Here is a 27,969-nt window from a genome sequence, read left to right as displayed (position 1 = left end):
TATGGTTTACCTGAAAAGCAACTTTCTTTCTTATTGCGTGCCGGTTGTGACACCTTACCAACGCCTATGAATCTGGCTCGCTGGAATATAATCACTAGTCCAGTTTGTACCCTTTGTCACTGTACTCAACCAACAACTAACCATATTTTAACTGGTTGTTCCATTGCACTTGATCAAGGCAGATACACTTGGCGTCATGACTCTGTTCTGCAGGTTCTTGTTCGCAACTTTAAGAAAGATTTACCACCATGTTATAAGATTTATGCAGATCTTCCTGGCCACCAGGCAAGTGTTAGTCCCGCAAGTACCATTCTACCTCATATTACATCTACCTTAAGCAGACCTGATCTTGTGGTAGTTTCCACAGATTCCATCACATTATTAGAACTCTCTGTAGTTACTAATACTGAACATCACTGTCTGTGGTATACTATCTATGGTTGAACATGGTATCGATTGAGCGCGTGCCTAACAACGTCGCTAGCAACCAAATCACATCCAGCTCTAAGCGTTTCTCACCGAACTAAAATCGTTCCTTCATGGATTAAGACTAGTCTCGCGTGGCCAAACCACTTTTTTTCTTTTTTTTTCATTCGGTCGGGAAAAAAGGTTCGAATACCCGCACTTGTTCTCAAAATCCCGGTTGTGGCAGAGATTAATTCTACGCGCGCGTCTTAATGCATTCTCGAAGCATGCTTGAATGGACGTGAAGTCTGCTATTGACTGGGTAATTGAAAAGATAGGATTCCGATCATTCAGTGACGAACAGGTCAGCTACGACTTTATAATGTTTGCAATGATTGTAGTAAGTGCGATTGGAATTAATCCCGGCCACAACCGGGATTTTGAGAACAAGTGCGGGTATTCCATAGATAGTATACTGTCTGTGGTAAACTATCTATGGGTATTCGAACAGGACATGACCCTTTTCTCCCGACTAAAATAAAAAAGCGGTCTGGCCACGCGAGACTAGGTTAAGACCGCTTAGTAGACGTTTCTTGCTAAACCATTCGCGAATACAGCTATTCTGAGCGTCGCAGGTGTGAAATAGTCTCGCGTAGCCAGACTCATTCTTCGCGCGGCGCTTATTGAATGATAATTATAAGCGCCTAGCTGCGAGAAGGTCTGGTGTAGTTCGAATAGCCAAGTTGTTCTGACACCCTGACTTTTTACAGGGTGATGATGAAACACTGTTAACTTTCATCACGCCACGTCATTTTGTGGGTTGTTAACAAATTCCTTTCTATGTTGACAAGTCCGCAATGTGACGTGGCGTGATGAAACTTAACCAGGTGTTTCATTATCACCCTGAGAAAGCTCAGGGTGTCAGAACAACTTTGCTATTCGAATTATACCAGACCCTCTCGCAGCTAGGCGCTTATAATTATTAATCAATAAGCACCGCGCGAAAAGTGGGTCTGACCACGCGAGACTAGGTGTGAAATGTTGCTAAGGATCTTGCACTTTTATGGCTACTTGTACGTCAGAAACCACAACATTGTCGTTACGTCACAACTTCACGATACGCCTTTCTACAGGGGTATTATGAATTCTTCGTACTATCACAAGATTGCTGAGACTGTATAAAGGTTCTGTGATGGTTTTTTAAGTTGAGAGGAATTATAGTGGTATTTGGCTTCGATCGCTACTAGGTCCCCACTAGATAATTTTGCCATTAATCCAGTATCCTGAAGATCTTCGCAAATCACAATCCAGCCCTATATTAGTACACTGATGCAATTTACCAGATGAGGCGGATCAAAATATACAACATAGCTACATCATTAGGGGGAATAGATGTTTTGACCTTCTTTGGATTGTCTCACTACTAGAGTCAGCTAGTGTTACACCATCACTGCAATCATCATTACACTTTAATCCTTCAACATCACTATAAACATACTGGAACTTTGACACACTTTCTTCATCATCACTAAAGCTACATTCAAGATTTTTCTCTAATTGCTTTTTAACTCTCATTAATTTTGAGGTTGAAAACTTAAAATAACAACATTTGTGCACTTGGCTTTGTTTGAGTAAAATAATTTAGCAAGGGTTTCACCTTCAAACTTCTGCAAACATATTAATATACCAGAAGGCCTAATGTATTTCGCGGACTGGACTCACGGACTGGACTCGCGGACTGGACTCACGCACTGAGCTGGAAACAGTTTTTAAACAATAATCCAGACATTATCCATCTCTTGCAACACTGGAGACCCCACTATCAAGCTACAACAGCTGATACTGCTCTTCCTTACAAGTCTACAAACTAGCGCGTGCACTAATTAATTAGAATACACTTACGATACACGAGTACTGGCAGTGATAAAGCGTGATAGAGGCTATTGTTGTAGCATAGATGTTTTCCTTTATTGTTTTGGCACTAGTGCTAGGGTTGTAGAGATGAGTCAGTAACAATTCTTAGCAGGGTAGCTGTAGAAGGCACCACCCGGCGAGGTGATGGGGCTATGCAAATAAACTGGCTCATCACTACAGCCCTAACACTAGTCCTAAGTACTGGAGCAACAAAGGAAAAACATCTAAGCTACAACAACAGCCTCTATCACGTTTTATCACTGCTAGTACTCGTGCATCGTAAGTGTATTCTAATTAATTAGTGCATGCGCTAGTTTGTTGACTTGTAAGGAAGAGCAGTATTAGCAGTTGTAGCTCGATAGTGGTGTCTTCAGTGTTGCAAGAGATGGATAATGCCTGGATTATTGTTTAAAAACTGTTTCCAGCTCAGTGCGTGAGTCCAGTCCGCGAGTCCAGTCCGTGAGTCCTGTCCGCGAAATACATTAGGCCATACCAGAATGTTACTGAGTTTATCCTCACTTTCAACATGATTGCAGTTGTAAGAGACAGTAGCATTAAACATGTTTATCATCAATATAATTAATGTCACTACAACCTCTTATTTTCATTATACATTGAATAATGTTTACTTATTGATCTAACAGCAGATTCCACAATAACACTGTTGCTTCAGTCTTGTCAGTGATAGCTCCTCAACATCATAAATGTAAATAACACACAATTTCACAACAACCACATTCACAGAAAACTATTTTCAGCGTTGCTTACAAATCTTACATGTACAATGATAAAATGACATTTTAAATGTGATTAACAGTTTGATGATCACTAGTAATTACCAAGAAATCTTCACAGGTTCTTCATAAGGCCCCTATTTGTTGATTATTAGTTTCTCATCCACCGCCCGCATCCGTGTTAGGCTACCGCATGACTGTAACCATTTCACCATTATTTACTCTGCGCATGCTCAGAAGACCACGTGATACCAAGTCAGCACGTTTGTAAACATGTCTATGTTAATTAACGCTACAGTGCACTGTGTATCAGCCAGAAGAACTGTTTTTCCGTGGCAAATTATTGCGGTGGAACCACCGGATTCTACTTTTCGAGTGTTCTTTAACAGCCAACTGAAAGGGCGCTTAATAGATGAAGTTGATAGAGCACGATTGCAACTGAGGGAAACTTTTGTGGGAAGAAAGAAGGACAACTTGGACAAGGTTTGTACTTCACTGTATTTTATAGTGTGTTAGTTTAAAATATTAAAGAAATTTAATATTAAGACTAGCTAGTACAACAAAAATAATATAAAATTACAGACACTTACTTTTTACAAGGTAGTAAAATAGCACTTGGCTCAATCTGTTCACTAAACAGGTATTTACTCAGTAGGTCATGTATAGCTAGATACTTTTATTTATAATATGTGTATAGGTTGATTCAGAGCTAAGAATTGATGAAGTTGCACAGATGTTTGGACATTTTGTCAAGTTTTCTGCTACTGAAATTGGTAATGCAGAGGTTCAGCTAAATGAAACTACAGGTTTGGTCTATACAATCATATGTATGTATTTTTATGTTTCAATTGTAGTTGATAATCGTCGTAATGCCATTGAGGTACTGATGTCAGCTTCCAGAAGATTGACTTTGCCTAACAAAATCTTACACATCCTGAACAAGAAACAACAATTATACAATGATCTTATTGAATATTTTGAGAGCAACAACATGATGTGGTATGCCAATGAAGTAGCAGATGATGGTGAGAAATTTCTAGCGAACATGGTGGATTTGTTGTGGTATATTGACGGCCGCCATGATGTTTTTAACCATAGAAATAAAAGAATTCCTGATAGCTGGTCAAACTTTTCTGGATATAACACCCCTGAAGCATCAAAGCACCGTAAAAGATCTGCTCAAAACATGTCTGCACCTGTTCTTAGGGAACACTCAAACAACCTGTTTAACTATTTGCAAAGAAAATTTTGGTTACGTAGCAATTGGCAGCCATGGAAAGCTGATGTTGAATCTTTAGCCACATCTGTTTCTGATTATGCATTATATTTACAAGAGCAAAATAAAAAGATGAAGCAGCACCATGTTCAGTTGTATCCAGCTCGTCAGATAGCTGATAATATGGCATTAGTGTTATTACCTGTCAATAAAGAGTCACAAGACGAATTTCTTACACTCGAGCAAGAACTTGAAAAGCAGAAGGAGTTTGAATATTTGGCTATTGAATACTTTTGTCCTTCAGACCCCCGCAAGAAGTATCATTTTATTCAAAATTTACAGTCTAGAGGACTTGCCTTTAAAGCAGTAATGCTGACTTATTTTCATGGAAATAATATGGGGAATTCTCATTTCATATGGCACATTTCTGAAGAAGCCTCAAGCAGTAATCTAATTGTAAGTAGCCAGCGTCCCATTGAAGCTCTAAAAAGTAAAATCCACATTTATCACACTCGAGCAATGCGGGCTCAACTTACATCAAAGTATGGAAGGATTTTGCCTTGTTTGAAGCCCGCTCTTTTACGTATCATGTACAAGGAATTAACAGGTGATCACTCCTCATCAACCAATGAGCATGAAGCTGAAATAGATAAAAGAGTACAGCAGCTTATTGAAATGGAAGACCCTGAGATAGTTGTTGATTTGCGTAGGCACAATGAAGGGAAAAAAGTCAATACGATGTCTTTTGGGATGAGTGTAGGAAGTATCTTCAAGAAAGTGTTGGAGTTGCAGTGGATGATAGACGACATGGCCAAGTCACTCATTTAGCCCAGGCCATATCTGCAAATGATCTCCTTGAACAAGTAAAGTCAAAATGTCCAGAACATACTAATATACCATCAGTATCATGGTTGTCATTACAATTTTGGCCAAAGAGCATTCACAACAAATCTAAGTTACACTACACTGGAAAGCTTGATGTAAAGTACATGATTCAAGCGAGGCAGTTTAGAAAAGACCATGAAGATGCACACTATGCTGCAGCTATATTTCGATACCAGAGAGAGATGGCCATCTTATTAAGAGCTCATAGCACATTTGTATGTATGGATGACAAGCACAGAATCAAAGTTGGGGAACCTGGTTTTCCAGTTGCTGCAGCTGAGCAAGGACGACGAGTGCTAGTCAGCAGAAATGCAAATTTTGAAGTTGGCGACCATGATTTTACACGCTTTAGTATCATTCCATCCGTTTCACTTTTCATTGATATACCTGAAAATATAGAAAATTCTTGGTATACAGGACAAGTGAAGGTGGGCCTAAAAGAAGCAGCTTTTGAACCATCGAGTCCTCAGCATCATGCTACTGAGTTACAGAAAATTTTTGAGGAAAGTGACTGTTCTTCCAAACCTGTTTGTTTTGTATATTGTGATGGTGGCCCAGACCATCGCCTAACATACGTTTCAGTTCAAGCATCATTCATTTCTTTATTTCAAAATTTAGATTTAGACCTTTTGTGTGTAGCTCGTACTGCACCTTTTCACTCATGGAGAAATCCAGTAGAGAGGATTATGTCTTTGCTCAACATGGGTTTGCAATCCGTTGGTCTAATGAGAAAAGAAATGGGTACAGAAGATGAATCAATCATTTCTGGTTGCAATAGCTTAGCTGCACTCCGCCATGCAGCTGAACGACACCCACGTGTTCAAGAAGTATGTGTTGACAGTATAGAGCCAGTGAAAAGTTTGCTTCATGATGTTTTTGGAAGAATAAGCCTGAAAGGAAAAGTAATAGAAGGTTTCTCATCAGCAACAGAACATGACATGGCTGAATTTGAAAAGGGCCTTTTGGAGGTTGATGAAACGTTGGCTATTGGAGAGAAACTTAAAAAGGGAAGCCTGGATGATCATCAAAGTTTGAAGAGATTTTACAATCATTGTTGTCAGCAGAGACATTACTCATTCTGCATTAAGAAATGTGGAAAACCTGATTGTGATATATGTAAGCCGTCAAGGCTCCCACCAGAGATATTTGAAACACTTGCATTCTTACCAGACCCAGTACCACAAGAAGATGGCCATTACAAACCCTTTGATACTGTATACAATACAGTTACATCTGAAGAGCATCACCCATCACTACAAAATCATCCTGCCAGACAGAAAACAATGCCATTTATAGCCAGTGTGCAGCACGCAAAGAATACCAACCTGATGGTACAGTGTGAAGAGTGTGAGATGTGGCGTTTGGTATACAGTAAATACAAGTTGAAGAAATCTGAACTTATTGAGCTTAACACTGCATTGGATGACTACACTTACACTTGTGGTGCATCTGTATCGGATCTTTGTCTACCCGGACGATTAGCAGATGTGGCTATACGACTTTTACGTTGCTATGATCCATTAGAGAAGCTATACTATTCCTTAAATAAAGAACCGATTTGCTTTTATTGCTGTAAGGAGACTGGTGTAGTTGTCACAGAAGGATTTTATCCTCAGTGTTCAGGATGTAAAGATAGACCTGCAATTAAAAAAAGAGTATAAACATTGCTTTAATTAACGATTCATGTGTTTTTTTAATGTGCAGTATAAATAATGGTCAAAATGTAAATAATGGTAATACCCTCCCGCCCTCACCATGATAATTAGGAAGGTTGGATGAGAAACTAATAATCAACAAATAGGAGCCTAAATACAAGTATAATCTATCACAGCTCAAGCTCTTAATCCAAAATTAAATTAAAGAGCAGGTCAAGGTGTCCTATTTAGTTTGCAAAGAATGCACATAACAACTCACTCAACTATTGCATTCTACTAAATACACGATGCTAACTTGTTGGCAATGCATCTAGAGTTTGAAAATCACTAACAGTATCAAGAAAATTGTTGTATTTATGGTCACTCCATTGCGCTGCAGACTATCTACAGGACAGTGAGGACACCCCAATTCACCAATACTTTTGTTTCATTTCATGAGTCCCAATCAATGCTAGAAGTTTCCATAGTGATGATATGTCTTGAATGTACATAGGTGGCTACAAGGAAAGCCAGATACTAATGCTATATATTTGAGATTATAAAAATGGCCATTAAGTAGAATAATAGTAACACATTGTTATTGACCATAAAAGTGTGTTAGGAGGTACCAAAAACATTTTAAAAGTTCAATAGGTAATGAATAACCATACCAGAAACTGTAGAATTATTTTCTTGTTCCTCAAGTCACCACTGAAACAATGGAGATATAAGTGCGCTAGCTGTTCCTAATTAAAAAACATACTTGTTAACATAGAAATAATTTATTTCACATGCAAATGAACAAATCATGTCATTAAATTATATATTTTTATTTTTTTACCATTGGGGGCTAGGGGATAATTAAGTAGTGGCACTTCTTTTGAAATTACTTTTATTTTGTTAAGGAATAACTGTACTAAGTTTGGTTCTTTGTTCCAGTAAATCACAATGTTGCCTAAAATTTGACATAAGAGACTGGACAAGTAGATTGACTGCTTTGTTTGACTAATTATCACGTCACATAGTGATTTAGTTTGCCATACATTAGTCTCAATAGTAGGAGTGCAATTAATCCCAAATCACATGGCCTTGTTTCTGTAATTGCACTGTAAAATAGCCAATAAAATAGCAGAATAAGCAGAAGCTTTTTAAGTGCAACAAGAAAGTGAATGAAGAGCCAATCAAATAAGCTGACAATGGAAGCCTTTCAAGTACAAAAATGTATAGTAGCCAATCTAAATTGCTAGTATGTGAAGCCTTTTAAGTGCAACACCAAATGATTTTACATAAAAAAGAATGATGCAATGACCTGGTAGAAGTTATTGGCCACATTGAACTTAATAGATGTGTACTACAAACCATTAAGGGTGGTCACTATAATCTAATTAGTAGGCAATCACACACATTTTCATGCAATTGTGGAATACTTGCACTCATAATAGCCAAAATTGCACTCAAATGCATGTCATTACCAATACAAATCAATTGCCGGTTTCAGGATTTTAACATCAAAATGCAAAGCCACTATGTTGAAACTCCAAAATATTTTATTTTAGTACAGGAGTGCATGTGTGTTTGAAGAATCCTGTATTGGAAGATTTAGATATGAGATTCGTAATGTTCATTACAGAGTAGCAGTTACCATAATAATATTATATTATGCTGCTGCAAATTTCCCAACTGCTGAATGTCTGGAAGTCCTCTTTGGTTTGTATACAGTACGTTAGAGTTAAAGCACCTCCGCGTGTGTACAGAAAATACAGTACTAGGGGGTGTGTCGAGAGGCTAATACAGCACGAGGCAAAGCCGAGTGCTGTATTTGCCTCGAGACACCCCCGAGTACTGTATTTTTCGTACACACAAGCAAGGCGGTGCTTTAAGTGTTATATTGTACTTCCTGGTCACGTCTGGCTCGGAGAGATTTTCTCTAGTACTCAAACCGCTGCGATTTTCGGTGATAAGGATATCAGTAAGTGTTTAACTAATCTATTTCTAGTTGTAGAACGAACTAATATGATTAGTTTGGCTAGTTTTAGAGATTTACAATGTTACGCACGTGATCAATTGTGCTGTCTTAGTGGAGTCATGTTTAAAAGCTTCATGATCAGATGATCAGTAAGTGTTTATACAATTTATTCGTAGCCGTAGAACGAACTCGTAGGATTAGTTTGGCTGGTTTTAGCGATTTACAGTGTGTTGTTTATGTAACATTCCACAAATAAATTCTCCACATAACTGTACTGTATTTGCCTAAGTGTGCTGTATTTTCCCAATTAAGCGCAGTACAGTTATGCAGTTGATTAGTACTGTATGGAGAATATGATACGCGGCATCGCTTTGGTCCTCCCACGCAAAGACCAATATAATATTATGTTATTAGTAGTTCACAAATCCTGATAATTATGCGAACAAATGAAAATTTGATCTGATAGCATCAACCAAATAATACCAACTTGATGAGATATTCTAATATACACACAATAGCAACATTAATTAATCCAAATGCTAATACAATGTTATACAGGTGATTAATTAACAGTATTTGTAATTATTCACTAAGTATGCTGTGCGCATACCCAAAAAGTTACAACAATATAATTATGTGATGCTCCAATTCTATATATATATATATATATATATATATATATATATATATTACAGTATGTATAATGCACACATGTACAAGTAGTTTATATATCTGTTCATAAATGCATGAATTACATTTACAGTGCATGTTCAGTACTTTATCTTAATTAAGTGTCCAAGTCTAAAGCAAGTAACTCCTCTTGAAAATCTTCGCAGCTTGCCATGGAGACAACTATCGAGTTCACATTTCTATGTTTGCTTCTAGAAAGGTTTAATTTGCAACGATTAATGCATCTCTTTAAAACCAGTTCATATCTATTGAAATATTCAGAGTATCTCAAGATGTATTTCCAAGCATGGCAAACAAGGATTCCTACAAACTGAATAAAGGCCAAATACACTACCAGGTTGAACATCAAACCATATGGATATTGGCCATAAGGGAAATAACGAATAAATAACATTATATATGCACCCAGGTATATCAGGTAAACCACATAGAGAATTGTATTTGTTTTACTTTTGAATGGTTGAGAACAGCACAAATGAGCAAGGTAAACTATTAATATTGTATTGTAAATTGCTGCTGTATCTGGTGGCTTGAAAGAGTAGCAAGCAAAAATTATTGCTCGAAAAATAAACTCAAGGCCTAAGAAATAACTGCAGTTCTCTTTAAATGGTGCTTGATAGACATCTAAAAATGGCTTTAAATAGTTGACAATGAACCTGAAGCGATAAGCAGTTTTAGTGAAAATCAACAAAAGGTTAGTTGGAACTATGACAAACAGGAATATGATAAGACAAAATACAAACAATAGAGCAAATTGAGTACCAAACACAGAAACACTAGTGTCCACAGACCAGTACACATCAGTATGTTTGCTGTGTAAGTAGTATATCACCGTGTACGAAAATAATCCTCGAAATGTTTCTAACATTATTTTATTGTAGGTAAGAAGATACAGTGTTGCTATCACAGGAATAACTCTCTTACGTGTCAACTTCTCAATTAAAACAGAATATCGACTGGCAAAAGCCAGCCCAGCAACAATGAGGAGAACATAAATTGGAAATACAAATCTTAACCATGTAGCTGCATACTGAGTCATACCATTGTAAAAACATACCTCAAATCCTAAATCTAAATTAGCAAGTGATACCAAAATATATGCAGCATTACTAGTGGAAGGAAATATCCTTGAGCTATGAGTGCTTAAGCCATTTACCATGAAAATAAACCCATAAATATCTCCATCCACAACAGTCAAGTTCAACACAAACAATGCTACAACCAGTAGTATACCAGCAAGAGCATAAAGTGGCATCATTAAGAGCCAGTAATTGGAGCAAAGTTTGCACCGTAGTGTGCCAAACACTGCACTCATCCCACTTGTACAAGCTCCACATGCTATTCCACTTCTATTTGAAGTACATTGTTTGTCAGGTTCTTTAAGCTGCAGTGAACTTGGAAATCTAATACAGTAATCAGTTAGGCAGTGACCTGTGTAAATAACATTACTGCCTTTCTTTGATAGCCAACTGTTGGGTGGTCGAAAAAATGTCTCAAATGTAATGTCACAGCGTAATCCTTCCAAGTTTTCTTCCAATGCTGGATCACAAGTACATATGCCTTGCTGTAAATAAAACCCCACAGGACAATTCTGTAAGTTAATTTTAAATGCATACATACTATTCTCCTTAGTGGCAGTTCTTAATAGTAGTAAACATATCTTTTTGTGACTAGAAACAGACTTAATCCTGTAGGAAACGGTTGTACAATTTTTAAATATCAAGTCAATTTTTGGGTTGGATGAGTTGTAAGTTATGCCATTATGATCAAAGACATTGCAGGTAGGTGCTATTTTATTAAAGTGTGAAGTTGTGAAATCTGTATATAATGCAACGTTAAAGTTGAAATGAGTTAACGTCATTAATACTGCTTGACCTGGATATAGAATGATATTTTTTGTGTCAAGACAATCTACCTGATTTTCACTGTCACAATGGCATACGCTGTTCTCAGCACCTGAAATGAAACTATTAACTTCATTCCCTTTGTTAAAGTATGTAACATTCTTAATCACTTCAATAGGTAATATGTTCTGCAATGGAGAATCAGAAATCCATTTACATCCATAAAGTGGATTCCCATATATTGCTTTTCTGTATCCAATATTTTTGTCAAAAGAAATTATAACATTGATTGCATTCTCAAATTGTACAGGACATTCTTCATCCTTAGACATTACTTCCTTTTTAATAATGTACCTTGGTCCAGGTAAATTTTCTTTAAATAAATTTCTGCATTTATTGTTAACAAAGAAAAGTTTACACCCATCTGCCAGTATTATATAACTTGACATGCTAAAAATAACATGTGCTGTATTGTTAATAAATTGGGTAAGCCCTGTGAAAATTGGTGTGACTTTGGTTGTTCGAAATAGAGTATACCTATCCCCAATGGTATTGCTGATAAATAGGTTATTATTGAGTTTCATGATCGATATTCTATCATAATCCTTATGAATACTTTGCATTCTTATTATTGAGTGCCATGCAAAATTCCAGCTAAACATGGAGGATGATAGGGCAAGGAAAGTTGAATTTCTTAACCGTGTTGCTATATAATTTGATTTTTTAACTCCATGTTTGCAGCTTAATACAAATGTAGAATGGGTTGTGTTTGTGTTGCTTATTGAGATGTTATTGAACGATATGTTGTTTACGCTTGTTAGTGAATATGAAATGAAAACTAATGGACCATTGGAAGAGTATATGTTCGTTATTGTGGTATCTTCAATATGGATGTAAACATGGCCACCCATTTGATGAAGAACTAGACCAACAACTGATGAATTGAGATAATCTTTCTTTATTGACTTGTTATAACTGTACGCTTCAGCAGCCTTTTCTATATCAGCTTTTGTATTAATGTTAGAAAAGTTGCATTCTCTAATAGAAACAAGAATATTTCTTTGCTCTGTATCTGTCTCATCGCTTTCATTGGCTAAATTTAGCAATATTATTCCTCCAATAGCAGTCTTCCATTTATCACAAGTGTTATTATTACTGTCACTGACAGTAGTAACACCATACACCTTTACATGTTCCAGTAATAACTTACCCACAATATTCACTCCAATTATCCCATGACCACAACTATTTCCTAGTAATACATTACTGATCACAAGTGAGGATACATTGTACATGAATACTGCTGCTCTAGTAAATGAAGGGAATGAGAAGTCACTGTGTTCAGCCCCAATACTGTTGCCGCATCCAAGAAATCTGATGTTTCTTATTTCGATGGATGTTGAATTGGAGATGACAAGGGAGCTGAAATTACTGCATTCAATTGTAACATAAGCTGGTGTGTCGGTACGTCCGACTAGTAGAACATTAGTAGCATTATTGATTAATAAATTGAAGTCTAAACTATATGTTCCTGGTATCAGGTTGAATTCAGATTCTACAGAATTAGAAAGCAGGTTTTTAAACAATACATCTTCCCATTCAACGCATGATTCATTGAGATTGATGCATATGCGATGCACTTCCAGTGACAATGCTTGTATTGAGAAAGCCAGAAGTATTAATATGAAAATCAGCATATTCTTCACTGCTAAAAACACACCAGAGAAACGGTTATAAAATACAGCTACATTGAATAATCTACCCATAGGACAATATAATGTATACGGTAATTAAGTATTCTTGTAGTTATATTCATATATACCTGTTGCATATACAGCACTGTAGTAACGAATTACCCTTCAGACAAGTCTTAAAGCTCACTGGTTATGAGTATTAGAAGTATGGAGATACATTGTATATACTTCAAACAAGTTGTTTATATAGATGTGCACATCCATGGACATGCTACAGTACATGTTATTGCTGAAATTGAATGTGAAGTTAATGTTGTACATAGCTATGCTGTATATGGTGCACTGTATACATGACAAATGATAAGTCATAATAAACACAATAGGGTACTATGGACATTGTGTAACAGGTGCTGCTGTGTTACAAAGAATAGACTACCTACTTAAACATTATTGATTAAGCACCGGAAGTGTATCCATTACACAATTGTCAGTAAATGTGATGCAAGCTACTTGAAAGTCACTAGTTGGGAGGGTGACTGATGTCAGCAAGCGATGATCAATCTAGATATTTCCCAAATAAAAATTCAATTGCAAATACTTTTGTCTGGACAGTAGCTATTCACTTTCTGAAGTAATTAAATATAAATTTTACTCTGTTGTTATTAAGCTTTCTAAGTGATTCGACTACTTATTGTCTATCTACAATGTATATTATTGTCTTTGAATTTATACACCCTGTTTCTTTTATAGCTATGTACATCTGATTCAGTATCTCATGATTGGTTGTGATGTTAATAGCATGGGCTGATAGCCATTAGAATGTTGTCCATACATCATTATGCTTTACACACAATGCCAGTTGCAATTGTAAGATCCATAATTTTTTTAGCTTTAGCATTTTGTACTACATTAAGCCTACTAACTTCGCTATTGGGACAGTAAGTTAGTTAATGCATTAAGCTAAGTAGTTAAGACTATAAATTACTTATATACCTATTTAAATCTAGTTGTCTTCTTTGTGTTGTTTCTGTGGTCTGCTCAATGACTGGTATGTGGTGGGTGGAAATACACATCCACTCATTGCCCAAATGATTATTTCACTGCATCATTTAGTAAGTGGCAACTACTGAAGTTGAAACTTAGCAACTACAGTATAAATCTATAAACCCAAACCCACAATTAAATGCTTTGTGTTGCTCAATATAATGAAATGATTCAAAGCATATTGTATCTTTGAACTGGTTGGGCATCAAAGCCATGAATAAGTTGCATTCTCATAATATTGCCCTGGCAATATGCATGTTAAACTCTGATCAGCGCATTTGAATGCCTATGCTAAAGTGGTACATACACTGTATTAATTTTGACCCCAAGGCTGATGCAAAACAAGAGCAATTAGGCTATCTCAGAAGAACAAGAAATTAAGCCTTACTTTGATGGCTTGTATGTGTTTCACAAATATACATTAGGTGATTTTGCTTAAATTTATGGAAGACAGATATAATGTAAAAATCATGAATTTTTGAGAAGACAATAAACTATAGTGCTTGGCATGTGTGAAAATGTATTTTCTTTGTTTCTGTCAGTATAATAATTTATGCTGGCTTTCTTGGCCACATGACACACTACTGTGTATCTTGATGACTATGCATAACACAATAAATTACAGTGGAACCTTATTTGAATTCTTGGTTATCCATACTACAGTAATGACTGCTCTATTATAGTAGTGACTGTTCTATTAGGGTAGTTGAAAATACGGATATTTTATAATAAAGTTCTTTAAGGTTATTTATTTTATACACAGTTTCAGTGATATAGACTTTTCAGACTTACGGACCACCCCTGGTTCCAAGGGGTTCGGATAACTGAGGTTCCACTGTATATGGAATTGGTACATACAATCATGTAATTGGCAATTTGATATTGTTTGATTTGTTTGCTTAAACTCCAGGATTTGGCCAAGGTCATTCTTCCATCCCAGAGTACACACACACACACACACACACACACACACACACACACACACACACACACACACACACACACACACACACACACACACACACACACACACACACACAATTAGGTACTGAATCACATATACCAGTGCAAACAAATGCAAAATAAAATGCACAACATAGCTATGACTACAGTACACAAAGCACAACATAATTACATTCCATACAATAAATAATCAGGCAGGCACTACCAGACCAGGTGGGCACACAGTAGCGGATCCAGATGGGTTTCTGGGGTTTTGACAGAAACCCCCTTTTCAATTTAGCTTAGTGGCATTCTCATTACATAAACATTGTTGTATTGACAATTTGTCATAGCAAACAACTATACACCAGTAGCATGCATGCAGTTGCACTTAACTATTTAATTTAATTATATGTAATGTACAGGACTCAACAAGCGAGTGTAAACGTACATAAAGGTGTAATGCAGGTGTGTACAAATATTATTAACAGTTAATTAGATCTTTAAAGTTTTGTACAATTAATTATAGTATCTGATAATTTATTCCACAATTTAATTGCATCGGGGTAAAAGGAATGTTTAAACGAATATTTGAATGACCTCGGGTGGGTAAATTATTCTTGTTAAGTGAGTTCCCTACATCAATTTCAACAAGATTATGTAGATCTTATCAGTCTCAGGTTTTCCCTTCTAACTTGAAGTGTTGTCCAGTGCGTGCATCCTATTTAACATGTTAGTGACACTAGAGCACATTGAGTAATCATTACATACAAATCTTGCTGCTTTCCTTTAATTTGTACTATTTCTAGTTTATCAATATTAGTCATAGTATAGGGTGACCAAACTACACAAGCATACTCTAATATGGGCCGCACTAAAGTAAGATAACATCTTTCCCTTACATTTGCTGGACATTGTCTTAAATTTCGCTGCAGAAATGCTCAGACATTATTTGCTTTGTTGCATACAAAATTAATGTGGAAGTTCCAAGAAAGTGTTTCGTCAATATGAACTCCCAAATATTTTGCTTGTGAAACTTACTGAATCTTATTATTGTTTATGAGATATTGTGTAGCAAAGGGTGAAGATTTGTTAGTTACTCTTAAGTATTCACATTTTACAGGATTAAAATTCATCATCCAGCATTCGGCCCATTGCTGTAGCATGTTGATATCCTCTTGTAGGGTTTTACTGTCCTCTGGAGAATGAATCTCTCTGTACAGAAGAGCATCATCTGCGTAAAACTTTAAAGTGGACTTAATTTTATCAGGAATGTCATTCACATAACAAATAAATATTAAAGGACCCAATACTGAACTATGGGGGACTCCTGAAATAACCTGGGCTGTGCTGCTTAGCTGACGATTTACTGTAACCTGCTGAGATCTGTTCATAAGGAAGGACTCGATCCATCACAGTAATTGGCCATTAATACCATAATATGAACTTTGAAAGTATAATCTATTTATGATCACTTTAACAAGCACAAGATATTATGTAATGAACAACATGGGTTTAGACAGCACAGGTCATGTGAGACTCAACTTGTTGCGACTGATAATGACTTGGCAGAAGCCCTAAATATGGGGACTCAGGTTGATGCGATACTCTTGGATCTTGCTAAGGCATTTGACACTGTACCACACACTAGATTGGTTCACAAAAACTAACACCATTTATAGCTATTAAACCATCAGCAACACTTCATTTTTCTTTTTCATCCCCCACTGCATTAAAAACGATCAAGATACTCTAATAGAGCAGTCAAGTAACTACTCCAATACAACAACCAAAGCCACAGCTTGCAGTCACCATATTTGCCCTATAGTTAGCTATAGTATTTAGTAATTATTGACAGTTTAAAGTATTGAATTTATTGTAATTGCTAACAAAATAGCCTAAAATCCGATCCAGAGCTTCTAAAATCTCAAAATTTCCTGGGGAATTGTTATCAGATGCCTTATTTAGCTATACTAATTTTCAGAAACGCCATATATGACCGGGTCTGCGAAAATAGGGCATGTGGGCACATGATTTTGCCTACTTTTTCAATGTTTCATTTCTCATAGCGTTTTGTACCATTATGCTATGGCACTGCGATTTTCAGTTCTTAGTAAACATTAATTGGCATCATGACGCAAGTTACAGAATGGAAATATACTTTTCCAATACTGAGATATGACCTGTAGAGTGATGGGGTGTAGTTTGTGCCCACATGCCCTGTTTTCGCAGGCTCGGTCACATATTAGAAATCCTAGATCCGCCACTGGCACAGGCCTATTCCAAATTTTACATACTTCAGTATAGTGCGATATTTTCATTGTAAATGAACAGCTAGTGTTTGACAAGAACATATTATGTTATAATCTAGGTATGTAGTCCCCAATAGCATGGATACTGCAGTGGCAGATCTAGGATTTCTAAAGGGGTTTCTGAAAATTGGTATAGCTAAATAAGGCAGGTTGGTACTAATGACATTCACTTCAACATTTTATCCTGGCTGGGTGAATTTCTTGTAACTGAGTAAAAAAGTTTGTTTTCACCTGCAACCATAGTTCTACATTTCTGTGGTTGAGTGTACCATACATGCTTTACACCCCCGGGATTAGAATCTTCTGTTTTTAACACTTTCATCTGCACCTCCATCGACACCTTTCTACAAAGGGATCTATGAATTGATGCATCAGTAACTCCGACTTTAGTGTATTAATTCTCTGTTTAGTGGACAGTGCGGACAATGAGTTTACTTCAGTTCAATAAACAAAGGATGGATAGGTACACAAAACAAATTGTAAGTTAAGAAGACATTGTTTCAGGCGGGTTGAGCTAGCCAAAATTTGTCTCCACCATTCAAACGGCAAGATTTGAACACAGAGATATGGACTATTGACTTCGCTGGTTCGATTCCATATCCCAAGTTATACTTACGGACTGAATTTGACACTCATAGAGTGAATAGTTCCAGAGTTACAGCTAGCCAAAGTTTTAATCGCTTGGGTCTGTCAGCAAGTTTTGTCACTGTTTTTGCATCCACAATCACCTTTCCGCCTTATTCGAAGTAAAGAACAAGATTACTGTATCAAACAACACGAAACTCACTACAGAACAATAGATCAGAGTTTTCTCCTTCCAGTCAACACCAATTAATTAACGGTGCGGCTAGTCCAACTTTTGGAGGCAGTTAATGATTGGGCAACTTCTCTGGAACAGCGTAGTAGTACTCACTGCATTTTCTTAGACCTAGCAAAGGCTTTTGATTCTGTTTCCCATCCTCGTTTACTGTTGAAGTTGGAATCTCTTGGAATCTCTGGTGATATTTTGATTTGGTTAAAGGCATTTTTAACAAGTCGACGCCAGCGTGTTGTAGTTAATGGGAGGTTTTCCTCATGGCTTCCGGTTACCTCAGGGGTGCCCCAGGGTTCAGTCTTAGGCCCTCTTCTTTTTTTACTTTTCATTAAATGACATTTCCTCTGTTATATCTCACAGCAAAGTCAAACTATTTGCTGATGATGTCACGATCTACAAGGAAATCTCATCACCTGATGATGTTAAATTGTTGCAGTTTGATCTCTCAAGTATAGCTCAGTGGGCGAAAAAGTGGCTCTTGCGTCTCAATCCAATTAAATGTGATAGCATAGTGATTTCCAACAAGCGTTCCCCAATTTTACCTTCATACCATCTAGATTCTTCTGTTATTCTACACCATCCTGTAATTCGATACCTAGGCATTATAGTTGACACAAAGCTGAACTGGAATGAACACTGTAAATATGTTTCAGCTAAAGCTACTAAAGCACTCAATTTTCTTCGCCACTGCCTGTTCAATGCTCCTTCATCCATTAAATCTACTGCTTACAAATGCATTGTCCGCCCCGTTATGGAATATGCCAGTCCAGTTTGGCATCCTCATACTGCTAAAAACATCAATGCTCTGGAATCTGTTCAGCGTAGAGCTGCCCGTTGGGCTTCCAATAGTAGGTGGATTCCTTCATCTCACTGTTGGAGTAAGTCTTCTGACGAATGCATCCAAGCATTAAAGTGGCCTACCATTCAACAGCATCACAACTACTTTACTATTTGTTGCATTCATGATAGTCTCTACCACAGGAATTCCTTACCATTTAGTGAACATTTTCAGTTGTCCCAAGCTCCCACAAGGTGTCACCCTCTATCTCTCCGGCCTGTGACATCGTCTATCAATTCGTTTCGTTACTCTTTCTTTGTGAACAGCCCATTTCTGTGGAATACCATACCCCATACCATCCTGCGAATTAAACAGCCACCCTTGTTCCGTTTAGCCCTCCGTCGTTTTCTTTTTTGAATCTTCTGTATATTTAATGTTCTTGTTTTGTTAGTATTTATTTTTGTTCTTGTAGTAGTTTTGTTTTACAGGTGTATTTGCTTATGTCATTTTTTTTTGTAATTTCTGGTGTGTATGTGCTTTTTGTGGGAAGTACGCCTACAGGCTTGTCCTTTTGTACAACCCGGTCTTTTGACAAAATTGATAATAACAATAACAATAACAACAAGTAAGTACAGCAAGTATGCGGAGATTCCTATCCCGGGGTATAAAGGATCTATGAGTGTACATATATTGACCTGGAAAATCAGTATGTCACAGCACAGGGGTATAGAAATGGTTCCATTCCTTCTGTTGTGACATTACTTACAGCTGACTGGTAAATGATCATCAATGTCCCCGTGGACCCCAACAATGAGTACATCAATAACTTCACAAGTTGGAATGAATTTCCTTTCAACATCTGATGGACAGGTCCAAAAACCCTATCGCACAAACACGGTGAATCAGTGTGTGGCGATGTGACACTTTGCACAAACTCCACTCCTCGTTTTGAATTCGTTAGCCTTCAAGACCGGCATATATCATAGAGTACCTCAGTATTCTTGACTCTTACTTCTTCAAGCGTTGCTCAAGCGATGCAGTTTTTCACGAGGGGCTCGAGTTTACCATTAAAGTCGAGCCGATTAAAGTCACGAGTTACATTCTTAAACCATTCAATTTAAAACCACGTATCACGTGTGTCCGCTTAAGGTAATTAGAGACTTTCCATGAGATTTCCCCTAAATATATCACATGTTAGTTGTCAATCCGGTGGATTCTGGTGTATACATGGTTCAACAATGCGGTAAGTGCACTTTAACATAGTATAAGCCGTCAGTAATTGTTTGTACTCAATACTTCCCAAGCGCAACATCACACGCACAATTTTGCTCGAAATTTACTGAAAAATCGCTAATTAAGAGGCGTGACAACTGTTTAGCTCGCGATTCTCGTGAGCGAAACAGCTGCCACGATGCCTCACAAGCAAAACAGTTGCCACGCCCCTTAATTAGCGATTTTTTAAGATCTCGAGCAATATTACACGTACAAGCGAAAGAGTCTGGTTGTACACAATGTTTGTTGTGTAAGGTATACACGCACACACACGCACGCAAGTACGCACACACGCACGCAAGTACGCACACACGCACGCATCTGAGGTTTTCATCAGCGTTCGAATCTGCGTGACGCCGTGCGTGAGAGCGTACCGGTTAGCGTGATGGCAAAAAGCTGAGTGTGCAATCACGCTAACTGTTACGCACTCACGCACAGCGCCACACAGATTCGAACGCTGGTGAAAACTTCAGTACCGTACTGTATGCGTGAGTGCGTACGTCGCGTGCGCGCGTGTGTGGTGTGAGGAAGCATAGCCAAGTGGTTAAGGCTCGGTCTGGTAATCGAAAGGTCCCAGGTTCGATTCCCGGTTGAGCCACTGTGGTGTTGTTATTTCCTTGAGCAAGAAACTTTATACTCACACTGCTCCAGTCTACCCAGCTGTTTAAATGGGGAGCTGGTCGCCTGGTGTCAACTGGGAAAGCAGCCCACCCAGCTGTAACATCAATGGGTACCTAGTGCAAACTGGGGAAGCAAATGCCCAACTGTCCTCGTCTCACTTAGTGGGGTTGAGGTCGTTGTGGAACTTTAGTTTCTGCTACCTCTCCATGAGACCTGAACAGTCCTCCTGCAGGTTACTAGCCCTGCCCCAGGAGGATTTTCCTACACAAGGCTTAAGTGCCTGATTGGTGCACAGGCATCCAATGCAGTGTTGGTTCACTGGGTAGCAATAGGAAATAGTTCCGCATGGCTGCCGGGGTTTTGCTTTGGAGGCTTTGTTTGTGTGTGAGTGCATGCATGTGTGTGTATTTCATAATTATTATGTCATGAATTTTATTCAATACGATTTTATTTAATTGAGGCATATTTTAGTGGCTACATGGGGCAATATTGGAGTTTTAATGCACGTATCATATTTACATTTCTCAGTACAAACAAGGTGGATTACATAGAGATTGTATACATCATAGTAGCACTTTTGACCTTGCTTTTACCTGGAAAGCAGGTGACAGCTACAACATGCTATACAGAGGATATTAGTAATGCACATTTTGTGTGGGTACATCTAGTTAATAATAGTAATATTATGGAGAAGGAAAAATAATAATAGCACTCTGAATCAGTTTATAGTTGGTATCATTTGTGATACCTAATCAATTGGTTACTAATCTGTGATTTTGTGAATTAAAGTAATGTTTTCTAATTATAAATTATATTCTATTTCAGTTTACTCTAAGCTCATTTTATTTCAGCCATTTATTGAGAAATGCTGGCAGTCAGCATTAGGAGCAGTACATACTGTAGTAATGATGGGTTGTTGTTGAAGAAGTAATAATATTGTAAGTGAGATTAACTGATGATTTTAAATATTTACACAGTGTCATGCACTTGACTTTTTTAATGACATAAAGATATCAGCAAGCTATTTACAAAACCCATCAATCTGCCGAACTTATTAGGAATCAAAGTAGTGAAACAAAGATTCTCCTACACCATTTAATCCCTACAGCCATGGCTGAAGTACCTGTGGGTATAATGTGACACTCATAATGAGCTGGGAAGGTTCTCCTTTTCACTCCATGCAGTTGTAGCTACAGCATTAGCTGCTTTAAGCTTCAGTAACCAACAACTATCGTCACAATCTAATACACTTCATACAACTATAAAACAAGGTGCTGCCCATATACTCTACAAAAGGTAAGTGATGTAAAGTGCACTGAATTCACATGATACAATGAAGTGTGCATGTGCATGTACATTGTCAGCTACAACAATGAAACTGAAAGAGTATGATCTAACTGTCCTCCTACTATATGTACAATAACCAAATAAGAACAAAACTGAGTCTCTAATCAACAGATCATACAGTGCATGCAACAGTTAAACTTTAACTTATGAAACATCCCAGTGCCAACTATTTATGTTATTCTATACCTGTCACACAACTAAATATAACTTTGTTACATCACTTGGGTGTACAGTTATGGACATGAGTAAAGGATTGCATAACTCCCTAATATAGCACACACATGCGCATAATCTTTGCCTGTGTATTGTGGTTTACTTTGCCATGCTGTACTGTGATGTTTGTGTGAGTGTGTGAGTGTGTGTGAGTGAGTGAGTGAGTGAGTGAGTGAGTGAGTGAGTGAGTGAGTGAGTGAGTGAGTGAGTGAGTGAGTGAGTGAGTGAGTGAGTGAGTGAGTGAGTGAGTGAGTGAGTGAGTGAGTGAGTGAGTGAGTGAGTGGGTGAGTGAGTGAGTGAGTGGGTGAGGGAGTGATTGAAGCAAGATTGCTAGCTAGTGTGTGAGAGTGTATGGTTAAATGTCTGATTATGTTGTGTATAAGCTGATTACAACCTTGTTGTAGCTTGGAAAGTGTAAAATGTCTTCTTTAATAATGTTTCAAGGATTGATTATGTTGTTAATTAAAAACTGTGGCTTTGAAATCACAAGTAACTATAATTTGCTAGCCTATGTGTGTGTGGAAGACCCCTTATTGCAACTTTGGTCACACATATCAAATCAGCCAAATTCAAATATTATTTTGATGTTCAAGTGACCACTATATGGATTAGAGGTTATTCGAAGCTTTATATAAATGTGTTTGCCTATAAACAATGCTCTATTATTTCTTTAACCCATACAAATTGTATCAGGAAACATAGTGTTTTTATTAAATTGCCGTGCAGGGGTAAACAGCGCATATACTCTAGTTCTCTAATGAATCAGATGCTGATAACTTTAGAGATTATTTAGTAGCAACAGTCTATTCACTGCATGTTATGCTATGTTGCCTTATATTTACGTTTCTATATGTCGTCAATACACCATAGCCTAATGACCACCCAGAAGTTGGCAATGTATAGGATTTAAAAATGTCTACTTAATCTAGTACACCTGTAGGAGTGCAAACATATAGGTGACCTCCCTTGTTTCACTGCTGTTTATTTGTCAGGCCAAGTAAAATAGAGGTCCATAGCTATAGTACAATAGGTGCATGATGGCATTGTGCAACATTTACATATGATACCAATCTTAAAAAGCTGAATGTGTAAAAGAGGGTCTTCCTATGAACAGACCACATATAACTGTGTATCAAAGATTTTTTACACAAACCTGCCATTTTCTCTATACCATGTTGTAGCTCACTTCGTACCAAAATTTCATGCCAATAAGTTTTCCCAGTAGTCTGTGTAGATATGAACCCCAAAGTAGACAAGTTTGTTTCAATAATGTGTGAAAGACCCCTTTATCCAAATCCAGTCACACATGGATACACGAGGATACACATCAAGTCTCTTGTTGTTGTAACTCAACTTCATTGTCACATAACATTATGTGCACATTACAATAACAATACCAATAATACATTGCAACATCATCCTCACCACAATACCTTAAACAATGAACCATACAATAACCAAGTGACATGTGACATGTCAATTCCTTTAAACAAACAAGGCATAATTGTTTTATTGCATGGCATTAATGTATACCTCAATCACATTATTATGTGTTAATCTGGTTCTATCCTGCAGACCAGTGTGCCAATTAGGTAGCTGTGTGCACCTGATTATACATGTCAAGTATAGTTTTGTTAATCCTTTTTATTACTGTACATGTACAGTAAGTTTTTTGTCAATTGAAATTTTGTCAAGCATTTATCTTCATCATAAATGCTTGCATGCTTTCCCTGTAATAGCTGTGCACAGCACTTATAAACATTTAAATTGTGTTTTGCAATGCAGTTACTACTAAGATAAGCATTTAAATCAATATGATATAAGTGGAATATGGAATTTATGATGCTTAATTCGTGTATGCTATTAATTTTATGCTATAGTACATGCACAGAAGGAACTAGTATAAAATTTAATGTGTAACCTTCTATAGCCACATGTCATGTGAACACTTCAACAACCAATGAAAGATGTTGTGCTGCTGAGTGATATTATTGTGAGCTGTAGCTACGTGGTGTAGTGTATCTTCATTCTTGTCCTATGTAGACAGATATGTGATCATGCATGAGGCAACTTAATAATGGAAGTTTTGTTGTATACATTTTTTATGTGTATAGACCTTAATGACATGCAGTAATATAGTAGCTGACATAATTAGCATTGCATTAATTTATACCCATATAAGTATGTATACTGTGAAACATTTCATCACTCTGCATTACTGTGATAACTGTTTACACTGAGTGACCATATGTAGCTTACATATATGAGTGATGTGGTGAGTGGGTGTGATAGCTGTCTAGACACAATACACAGGATTGGTGATGTCATTTATGAGGTGATGATGAATCAAAATTATCAAATCCTTTGTTTATTCTATAAAATAGATGTTGCTATGACAGAAGATAAACAAGCAAGCTTCATTATGAACTATTTTTGGATGTAAGTTCTTAATTTAAAATTAATACAATTTTGGCCTTGCTTTGCTGAATTGACATACTTGTAATGTTACGTAGTAGTAGTGGTGGTGGTGGTGGTGGTGGTGGTGCACTGTTAAAACTCAGGTGGTCATAGCACACTTAACCAGCAGCACACCGTCACACTTTCAGGATATGGTGTGTAAAGCACATAAGGCAAGCAGTGTGACTGTAAATTGGTGTGTATGACACTAATATTTATAAATGAAAAGCTATTCTCTGCCATTATAGATGATTCTAGTATTTAAAAGAGGTATTCTGCAGCATCCTTTATCATTGAGGGGTTGTAAGAAGGATCATGAAGTATCAATTTCATTGAATCTATGTGTTATTAATATATATATAACCAGAGCAATAAACTCATTTTGTGCTAAGCCATTATTACACACAGACAGTTCAGATCAATGCACAAAGGCAAAGCTGGTATATAAGTTTGTATCAACAAAATTTCCATTAGCTCATAGCTAAATAAAATACATTCAATTATGTCATCAGACATCAGAGTGTAAACAACAGTAAAGGGATAACAATATTATGCACCAATGATCAGTGGGGCCAGTACATGTTGTACCGTAAAACATGTAAGCCTTGGTTGAGTGAAATTAGAACCCACAATCAAACTCCATGCTGGGTGATATAGGTTTTAAATACATTTTGAAAACAATGTTTAAGTAGAGATGTTAAAGTAGGTAAGTTACTGACTTACACATAGTTTTGTGTACTGTTTGTAGATTGGTGACATTCCAGGATTGTAACATCAATTGCAAAACTGTAGATGATGCAGCATTTTCACATATGATACTGAGATTAGTGGTTAACTTTGATAATAGCATGTCATGACATGCCTCCCACTCCTAAATAATGCAATATTTGCTTTTTATCAGTTGTAAATAATTATTTATGGTCACACTCTTATTGGTGTGATTGATGTGGTGTGCATACTACCTTTGTAAAGAATGATGTGCCAGTTTGATGGTGGTAGCAGTAGTAGTAAGTAGTATGTTCATCTTCAGTCAATTAATGTTAGTGTATGAACTGTTTGTCTTATGTTTTATACATGCTCTGAGTTCCTTTCTGTACAAAAGTGTGTACATGCAAATTCTTAATGAAAAGTAGTAGTAGTAGTGGTAGTAGTAGTAGTGGTATTAATTGTGCTGTCTTAATAATCTACAACTTTTATGTAATTAAGTGTATTTCTAGCTGTTGTGTTGTGTATTTAGTGTATATTTTTCTGTGTGTTGTTTTCAGGGCTCCACTGAAACTCAGTATCAGCTGAGTGGACTCCCTGCTTAAATAATAATTACAATTACAAGCACTATTATACAAAGGGCAGCTTTGCATCATTGTAAGACCAATAATTGATAGAAGTTCCACTGAACATTTGGTTAACTTGCAATTGAAAAGATTTTGCTGGCTAGATTTCATACCTATTTTATGCTATTAGATGATGGCATGACTAAGTACAAATACATATATATTCTCATAGTCACAGTTCACTGCATTTAACATTCTTCTATTGCATGCTTGCTGTAGCTATATATGAACATGTACAAATACTTGCCAATATTAATTTTACAATTTAGTACAGTATACTCACATTGTGACATTTGCCATGAAAATCTTCAATTTTAAATTCATTCAACCTTTGTTTTGTCTCACTGAACACAATTAATTAACATGTCCAAAGATAGCACAGACATAATCATAGTTCACTTCATAAGGTCATAGATATTATTATACTATGTACCCGGGATTGCGTACCACCGGTTTTCAAAGGAACAATCATCGTTGTACTTGTTAACACTTCTCCTTTGTAGTGTAATGTGCAAGTGTTGTGCTAGACGGCATAGAACTGGAGCTTAACAGCATCATATCTGCTACCCTCTACAGTTTCAATGGCTATAGGACAGATTCTGATCGGCTAAGTGTCAAAGCAAGTAAATCGGCATGAGCTGAGTGATAATGGACATTTATATAAGCACATAATTATATGAGCAGTTTGCAAAAAAATTCTTTTACAAACCACATGCAGTTACCATGGTAACATCTTAATATACAGTCTGTATTTTCTGCATTAGTGATCTTTAATTAATGTGTGTAGTATAAAGTTGCTTAGAAACTGCTGTATATATGTTCTATAAAAGTTGCAAGTTGACTTTCAGTTTTAGAGACTGCAGAACTTGTTTTAGCATTGATTTAAAGGAATTTTATTTGCAATGTTTCTTAAAGTTTCAATTCTGCTAGCAATTGTAATTGGCTTTACAAGAGGAATTGCCTGTCCTAACAATGTAGATAATGCTTTACTGGCCAACGTGCTGGAGGAAATTTACTATGTATCTATACCATACATCAAACATTTATCAGAACTGGTAAGCTGATGTCAGTGTATGGTGTGTAGCATATAGTCAAAGCTGTATTGTGCACTATGATGTAAGTCTGTACAGTTATATATGTGCATCTATTATTGCATGGTTTTTAATACAGAATAGTTCAACAGTGGATTGTGATCAGTCTTCGAATACTGACGTCAATGAGATGGTTCGAAAGTTTAGTAAAGCATGCCAATACTTTACCAATGTAATGGCAATCAAGCACCATTTGCAATACCACCTGTTTAATGGTACATATCTAGACACATTGCAAATATCCCTGCAAACTGCAACTGGTTTATTAAAGGTTTTGCAGACACAAAGCAAACTACTTCAAAAGCTTGAGGTAAGTATGTAATTTGTATGTAATTCTGATGGCTCATGTGTCCATTATAGGATATGATAACAAAACGACAGTGTATAGAATTTAGTGCAGAACAATACAATAGATTGTTTACAGCACACTACTGCAGTAAGCGGCTTGAAATATCACCTATCAATTTGGGAAAGGCTGACAATTTACAGGCTGTGTGTATATGCTATGCTAAAAACTCAACAGAATGTACAAACATAATATTATTATAATTAGCATGACGATGATGTGATACATGATCATATAATGCTAGTAATACTACTATATATTCCCTCCATGCACCATCATCAAGAATGGTACATACATCAATCTATATCGAAATCTGTTGATATAGACTTCATTCCATGCATACAATAGCTAGACCTAATTTGTACATGTATATGTTTGTATAACTTTCATTATTATCATCATAATAATATTATACTTAT

At 36.7% G+C, this 27,969-nt stretch overlaps 3 protein-coding genes across 15 annotated transcripts; 2 read left to right on the top strand and 1 right to left on the bottom strand.

The window, feature by feature from the left end:
- Positions 1-66: 66 nt before the first annotated feature.
- On the top strand, positions 67-6,863 carry LOC136247239 (uncharacterized). Its single transcript, XM_066038872.1, has 5 exons — positions 67-304; positions 3,352-3,536; positions 3,751-3,859; positions 3,908-4,811; positions 4,991-6,863. Exons 1-5 carry the CDS (start codon positions 67-69, stop codon positions 6,813-6,815), a joined length of 3,261 nt encoding a protein of 1,086 aa, XP_065894944.1. The 3' UTR covers positions 6,816-6,863.
- On the top strand, positions 694-27,965 carry LOC136267305 (uncharacterized). 13 transcript variants are annotated; one of them, XM_066062423.1, is made up of 9 exons: positions 19,988-20,021; positions 20,071-20,115; positions 21,617-21,703; positions 24,256-24,318; positions 24,369-24,660; positions 24,710-24,764; positions 25,531-27,168; positions 27,284-27,514; positions 27,565-27,965. In XM_066062423.1, exons 7-9 carry the CDS (start codon positions 27,016-27,018, stop codon positions 27,751-27,753), a joined length of 573 nt encoding a protein of 190 aa, XP_065918495.1. In that variant the 5' UTR covers positions 19,988-20,021; positions 20,071-20,115; positions 21,617-21,703; positions 24,256-24,318; positions 24,369-24,660; positions 24,710-24,764; positions 25,531-27,015; the 3' UTR covers positions 27,754-27,965. The 13 variants fall into 13 exon arrangements, 12 of the variants coding, with proteins under 12 accessions (XP_065918536.1, XP_065918495.1, XP_065918488.1 ...); XM_066062416.1 differs by having other exon boundaries at positions 20,000-20,115; positions 25,531-25,789; positions 26,617-27,168; XM_066062408.1 differs by having other exon boundaries at positions 20,000-20,115; positions 25,531-25,789; positions 26,048-27,168.
- LOC136267297 (uncharacterized) lies at positions 9,424-13,429 on the bottom strand. Its single transcript, XM_066062392.1, has 2 exons — positions 13,111-13,429; positions 9,424-12,996 (listed from the first exon to the last, which is right to left on the bottom strand). Exon 2 carries the CDS (start codon positions 12,983-12,985, stop codon positions 9,542-9,544), a length of 3,444 nt encoding a protein of 1,147 aa, XP_065918464.1. The 5' UTR covers positions 12,986-12,996; positions 13,111-13,429; the 3' UTR covers positions 9,424-9,541.
- Positions 27,966-27,969: the final 4 nt, after the last annotated feature.

The sequence above is a fragment of the Dysidea avara genome, chromosome 1 (assembly GCF_963678975.1).
Source record: "Dysidea avara chromosome 1, odDysAvar1.4, whole genome shotgun sequence".
NCBI lineage: Eukaryota > Metazoa > Porifera > Demospongiae > Dictyoceratida > Dysideidae > Dysidea > Dysidea avara.
The sequence above is the reverse complement of the archived record's forward strand: the minus strand, read 5'-3'. Positions and strand labels throughout refer to the sequence as shown.

Coding starts and splice junctions, on each gene's coding strand:
- LOC136247239 (XM_066038872.1), top strand. CDS start 67: ATGAATCTGGCTCGCTGGAATATAATCACTAGTCCAGTTTGTACCCTT. Junction 305..3,351: donor GGCAAGTGTTAGTCCCGCAA/GTACCATTCTAC, acceptor TTAACGCTACAG/TGCACTGTGTATCAGCCAGA. Junction 4,812..4,990: donor CGGGCTCAACTTACATCAAA/GTATGGAAGGAT, acceptor GGCACAATGAAG/GGAAAAAAGTCAATACGATG.
- LOC136267297 (XM_066062392.1), bottom strand. CDS start 12,985: ATGCTGATTTTCATATTAATACTTCTGGCTTTCTCAATACAAGCATTG.
- LOC136267305 (XM_066062464.1), top strand. CDS start 27,016: ATGTTTCTTAAAGTTTCAATTCTGCTAGCAATTGTAATTGGCTTTACA. Junction 27,169..27,283: donor TCAAACATTTATCAGAACTG/GTAAGCTGATGT, acceptor TTTTTAATACAG/AATAGTTCAACAGTGGATTG. Junction 27,515..27,564: donor AACTACTTCAAAAGCTTGAG/GTAAGTATGTAA, acceptor TGTCCATTATAG/GATATGATAACAAAACGACA.